The 5,961-nt window shown below is 37.4% G+C and overlaps 1 protein-coding gene across 1 annotated transcript; it reads left to right on the forward strand.

Moving 5' to 3' along the window:
* The first annotated feature begins 254 nt into the window (after nucleotides 1-254).
* On the forward strand, nucleotides 255-1,694 carry LOC126787322 (UPF0481 protein At3g47200-like). Its single transcript, XM_050513227.1, has one exon. It carries the CDS (start codon nucleotides 255-257, stop codon nucleotides 1,692-1,694), a length of 1,440 nt encoding a protein of 479 aa, XP_050369184.1.
* The last annotated feature ends 4,267 nt before the right edge of the window (nucleotides 1,695-5,961 follow it).

Here is a 5,961-nt window from a genome sequence, read left to right on the forward strand (position 1 = left end):
ATCTTCATCGCAAAAAGCTCTCTTGCAACCCTACTTGATTCAGGTATGTACAGAGTAATTGTAAATTCATGTTCCCCAGCTGCTTCGAGGGTCCTATTGTTGTGTGTGCCATTTAGATGGTTGTGAATTTCATTTATTTGATTACTACGTTTTATTAGGTGAATTTGCATACTAGGATTTTCCCAGTTTCATTGAATTACTATATTCCTCCTTCTTAGTGGAAACTGGAAAGTACTCACCGAGATCGTTAGATCATGGAGATAAATGATGGCAGTGGGAGACAACATACTGTTATATATGTGGATGACGGCAAGCAATGCATCTTCAGAGTTCCTAAGGTGCTTCAGAAACAAAACCCAGACGCATATACGCCTTACGTTGTCTCGATCGGTCCTTTTCATCATCGAAGGAAGGTCAGCAAGAATGAAGCTACAGATCACCAGGAGGAAGACAAAGAGGACAAGGGTAAAGAATATCAACTCGTGGAACGAATGAAGGAGAGGTATTTGAATGAAGTTCTCTCATGCACGGGCATAACAACTCTGAAAGAGTTGACTGCAAAAGTTATTGAGATTTCAGATCAAAAGAATGATGGGCCATTTCAGTTTGAGAAAGACGCCCGCGATTTCTATGCAGAACCACTTGATTATGAACCCCAGTACTTCAACGAGATGATGGTATTTGACGGCTGCTTTCTAATCCAACTGTTTCGAAAGTGTAGTGATGTGCAACTTAGGGGAGGTTATGACCCGTTGTTCAACATGGATTGCATGTTCCATTTCTTATGCCATGACCTTTTACTTCTTGAAAACCAACTACCTTGGTTTGTTCTCGAAACTATATATAGCCTGATCCTTGCCAATTCCCACAGTCGACCTAGCCATCCTCTCTCCATTCTCATACTCGACGCCTTCAAGCATTTACCCTCACTGAAGCATTGTGACTCCTATAGAAATCATCTTCTTCACCGCCATCCTCATAAAAAGAATTGGCGAGGTCGTGTCGACTATGCTGACGTTCTGCACATACTCGATCTTATGAGAGATTCAGTAGTTGTCCCAATAATGATGACAGAGCAGACAGAGAAGAAACCTGTACAAGCCATCCTCGACCCCGATGTACATGAAATGCACACTGCAACTGCTCTATCAAAGGCAGGCATATCATTCCGAGGCTTCAAAGCAGAAACAAGCATAATGGACATACAGTTCGAAGAGGGCTGGCTTATCTGCAATGGAGTTCTTAATATTCCGCAGCTGAACGTGGGCATGTTATCCGAGTCATTATTCAGGAACCTCATAGCTTTTGAGCAATGCTACAGTGGGATTTCAAATGAAATTACATCTTATGCCGTCTTCATGGATAATCTGATCTCCACCCAGCAAGATATGGAATTACTTTGTAAGGAAAAAGTAATAGGTAACTGGCTGAGTGATGAAGAGGGTTGCAAGTTCTTCAACAACCTTTACAAGGGCATCCCACACACCAAGTTCTACTATGGACCTCTCTGCGAGAAAGTACAGCGACGTTACGAAATGAATTGGTATACATATGTGGCGTCATTCAAGACTCAAAAGCTTTCGAATCCATGGGCAGTCCTTGGTTTTTGCACAGCTATTATCCTTCTTGCTCTCCAGCTATGGAATAGCACAAATAGCCTCCGGACCTTCAGGAAGGCAAACAATGGTTTTTGACATCTTCCACCGAGTTGAATATTGCCTTTGCTATTTAGTACTTTGATAGAAGCCGGCCTGCTAATTCAAGGTGTATTAAAATATATCGGCAATGTATCTTGGCCAGTCATTCGATTTGTTTTTAATTTTTTTCACCCCTCGCTTCAGATCGATAATTGCATTTTCAACATGTATTCTTTCGCAAATTTCAAGTTGGTATGCAAATAAAAATGTCTGTAAAAATTAAACTAAGGTCACTACGTACGTAATTGTGTTTCCAGCTTCTAATTACGACAAGATATTGTGATTGCAATTTGCAAAAGATGATCTGTGTTTGCAATGATATATATATAGTTTTTAGGGGGAATTTAATTTATACCCAATTTTCAAGACTCATTTTAAATAAAACCCATTAAATATATTTTTTCAATAGACACATAAAATTGCTGACTATGATATATAGTATGTCTTATTTTATGTAATATTTACAAACTGTCACCGTTTAATTATGTAATAACCCCAAATTTTACGAACAATATTAGTTTGATTCGAATTCTATAAAATTTCGAATTTTAATTAGAATGAATGTGTTTGGTTGCGATGTTATTAAAAGAGAAACGGAAACGTTCTCGGAACGTTTAAATTCTAAAAACGTTACATTTCCGTAACGTTTATATCGACTTTTATTCTGTCGAACCTTTGCGAAAACTTCCTTCACGAAAGTTGTAGAGCTCGTCGATACGAGTTCGTGAGTATGTGACGCATTCAAATCGGACGTCGTACGTAAGAGTTATTAACGTTGGAAGTTAGTTTCCGATTTAGAAAGGGGTATAAAAGGAAATGTTTCTAAAGTAGGGTTTCCATTTTTGGAAACCCACTTCTTCCTCTCACCCCGCGCCTCCCTCTCGTCTCTCTCTCCATTCCCTCAAACTCTCTCCCTCCGAAACTCCTCGACGCCGGCGATCTCTACCTACAGGCGGTCGTGGTCATCACCGCCTAGCCCAAGAGCACCGCACGGCTCTCCTCTACGAACCTTGAGGTCGTCGCGGCGCCTCGTGACGTGACGAGCCTCCACACTTCAACCCGAGGCTGCAAGCTCCATCGCCACCTTCGAGAGCACCACCGTGGCGACGCGAGGGCACGAAGGGGAGCAGCACGACGCCAATCGTCGCCTTTGGAGCTTCTGCCATCGATCCAGGGGCAGAACCGCACGACCTCAGTCCTCCCCAAGGGTTTGAAGTCCATCGGCGATTCAAGCCTTTCCGAGGCCAATCGGAGGGTCTAGCTTCGAAATTAAGGTATGGTGTGGTTGTATTTGATGGTTGATTGTGATTGTAAATGATTTGGGATCGATTTGTGAGGATCGGAGGTGTTGGAGAAGGAGGAGTTACCGCCGCCTAGAGGCGGCGCGTGTGAAGGTGTGGGGCGGTGTAGGGGCTGCCTAGGACCGTGGGAAGGAAGAGGGGGAGGAGGGGGAGAGTTTGGGCACGGTGGTGACATCACACGCGCCGGTTTTGGGCTCGGCGCGTGGGCCCCACGCGCTGCCGGCCGGAGGTGGCGCGTGTAACCCACGCGCCGCCACGTGCGGCGGTGTGAAAATGTTTTCCGATAGGGGTATTTTGGTAATTTACTTAAATATAAATGTAAATTTTATTTACTACGGTAAATGTAATTAAATTTTACCTTCGGTAAATGTAATTATAAATTACTTTCAGTAAATGTAAAAAAGTAATTTTGTAAAAGGGTAATTTAGTAAATTTTATTTACTGAATTTGTATTTACATTTAAATAATACGTATATAGTATTTATACGTACAGAAATACGTATTAATATTTATACGTACAGAAATACGTATTAATATTTATACATACAGAAATACGTATTAATATTTATACGTACAGAAATACGTATATAATATTATACGTACAGAAATACGTGTATAATATTTATACGTACAGAAATACGTACTTAATATTTATACGTACAGAAATACGTATTAATTGAGTATTGTACAGTAACCGTGAATAGTGAACAGTAACTTCGTATAAACCAAAATTGCTGAACAGTAACCGTTTATTACTGTTTTGGCATTTAAAGGTTTACGAAACGATTCTAAATTCTTTTCTTATTCTTTTAAGGTGATCGTTAAATCGAGGAAAGGAATTAGCATCGGGAATTGTGGAAATTACGCTCAAGTCAATAAGGTGAGTAAAATCTCACTGAATTACGAATCTACCCTCGTGGTGATTCAACATTTTTGCAAGTGTGTTTATTTAATGAATTACAACATGTATATAACTTAGTGGACTACGTATATATAGTATAATGGTAATAAATACATATATATATATAGTTCATTAAATTACATACTGTTATTAATTCATTAAAAAAAATAGTCATTTCGGTGACAGAAAAATTGTGCATGTGTGATTTTAATGGTACGATATGATGTGAGATTATCGTACGTAATTTTTCAGGTGTTTATGAAATATGACATGTATATGATATAGTGGACTATGTATATATTGTATAAATGGTAAATAAATACGAATATATATAGTTTGCTATATAATATACTGTTACGATTTTTATTATGGATATATTGTGAAAGTTTTAAAACGTACAATATGATGTGAGATTATTGTACATGTGATTTTATCACGGAAAATGTGAAATATTGTGATTTGTCTTCGGACGTGATGTGTGGTACAATATGATGTGAGATTATTGTACATGTGAGGCAAGTCGGAACCTAGCCTTTGGCCGAGCGAAAGTTACGATACAGTTAGAGCTCTAGTCTGTCTGCCATAATATTGCATGGGAGGTAACGGGTGGTTATCTGCTCATGGGTACTCAGCTTGTTTTGGATGTTGGGTGGCGGGTGGTTACCCAACATCAGCGGTATACTAAGTGAGGGGTAACAGATGTGTACCAGCGCTCATTAGTTACCATTTTGTGAAAGTATTAGAGTAACCAGATGGGTTGCTCGTTTTCTCATGATTTTCATTATACAGTGTTGATGTGGAGTTGTGTCTTTTATGAGACGAGAGTTATTTTAATATTTTACTCATACGAGCTGTAAAGCTTACCGGGTTTGTGTTGCAATCCCGGTGCACCAATTTCAATGGTGTAGGGGATACTTCCGCAGGTGCTGAGTAGTGGTAATTGAGTGACGACTCCGAAGACTCGAAGTCGATCGCATCCAGTTGTGGTGAGGTTCCAGCGTGGATTGTGTGTGAGATTTGGTGTGATTTTATTTTTGAGGTTGTTGTGAGGATTATACAATTCCATTTGTTATATGTTGAATTATCATTTGGGTTTGTAATAATCGGCTTGACTGAGTTATATTTTAAACTCAGATGTGATCCGCTGCGACATTAAAATGATTTCGATTTCATTGAGATTATTTTGTGTTTAACGATTTTAAGATTTTGAGTTTTTAAGCTCGAAATTTTATGGTCGTTACAAATTATAAGATCAACATAATTAAAAAGCTTGATTAACAATGTGTATCCAATACCTTAATTATGTGTTTATTCTTTCTTGGAATGCTAATTATTTTGCTGTTTCAATTAATTTAATTATTATTGCAAGAATCATGGATTGTTTCTACAATTTAATTTTATGAAAAGTTAGGTGAAAGAGAATTCATTATTTATACATAAGGTATAATTAATCATAAATAAGATACATATATATACATTTTTTTGTATGACACATATATATCAGACACCTATATATTAGATTCTTATTTTTATTATTCCTATTCGTTAGCTTTCCTATTAAAGTATACCTATGATTGTGGAATATATATATATATATATATATATATATATATATATATATAGTTAATAGGTAGATTAAAGTTGTAAATAGTTGAGAGTAAAATGTTCTCTAGATCAGGTTTAAATTTGAAATAATAATAACCTAAAAGAAGAGAAAAAACTTGCCAAAGACATTTTTCTGAGTGTGAAAATCAAGGTATCAATGTGAGCTTAGGACTAAAATGCAATCCATTTTGTTGTCAAAACTCTTTTCCCCTTTCTTCCCTCTTCTTCAATTCTTTCTTTTCTTTCATAATATTTCTTCAATCAACTCACAAAGACATATGCACAAAGTGCTATGAACACTTATCTTCTTCCCTTACTTTGAAACAATAATACAAATCTTTCTGAAGATTCTAATCAAAGTCTTCTTTCATCTTTTGAAAGAAAATATGAAACTTTGTTAGAAATGGAATACTTTGACGAAGAGAATATATATAATCAAGGGAGTAGAGTAAATAAT

The sequence above is a fragment of the Argentina anserina genome, chromosome 3, assembly GCF_933775445.1.
Source record: "Argentina anserina chromosome 3, drPotAnse1.1, whole genome shotgun sequence".
Classification (NCBI taxonomy): Eukaryota; Viridiplantae; Streptophyta; class Magnoliopsida; order Rosales; family Rosaceae; genus Argentina; species Argentina anserina.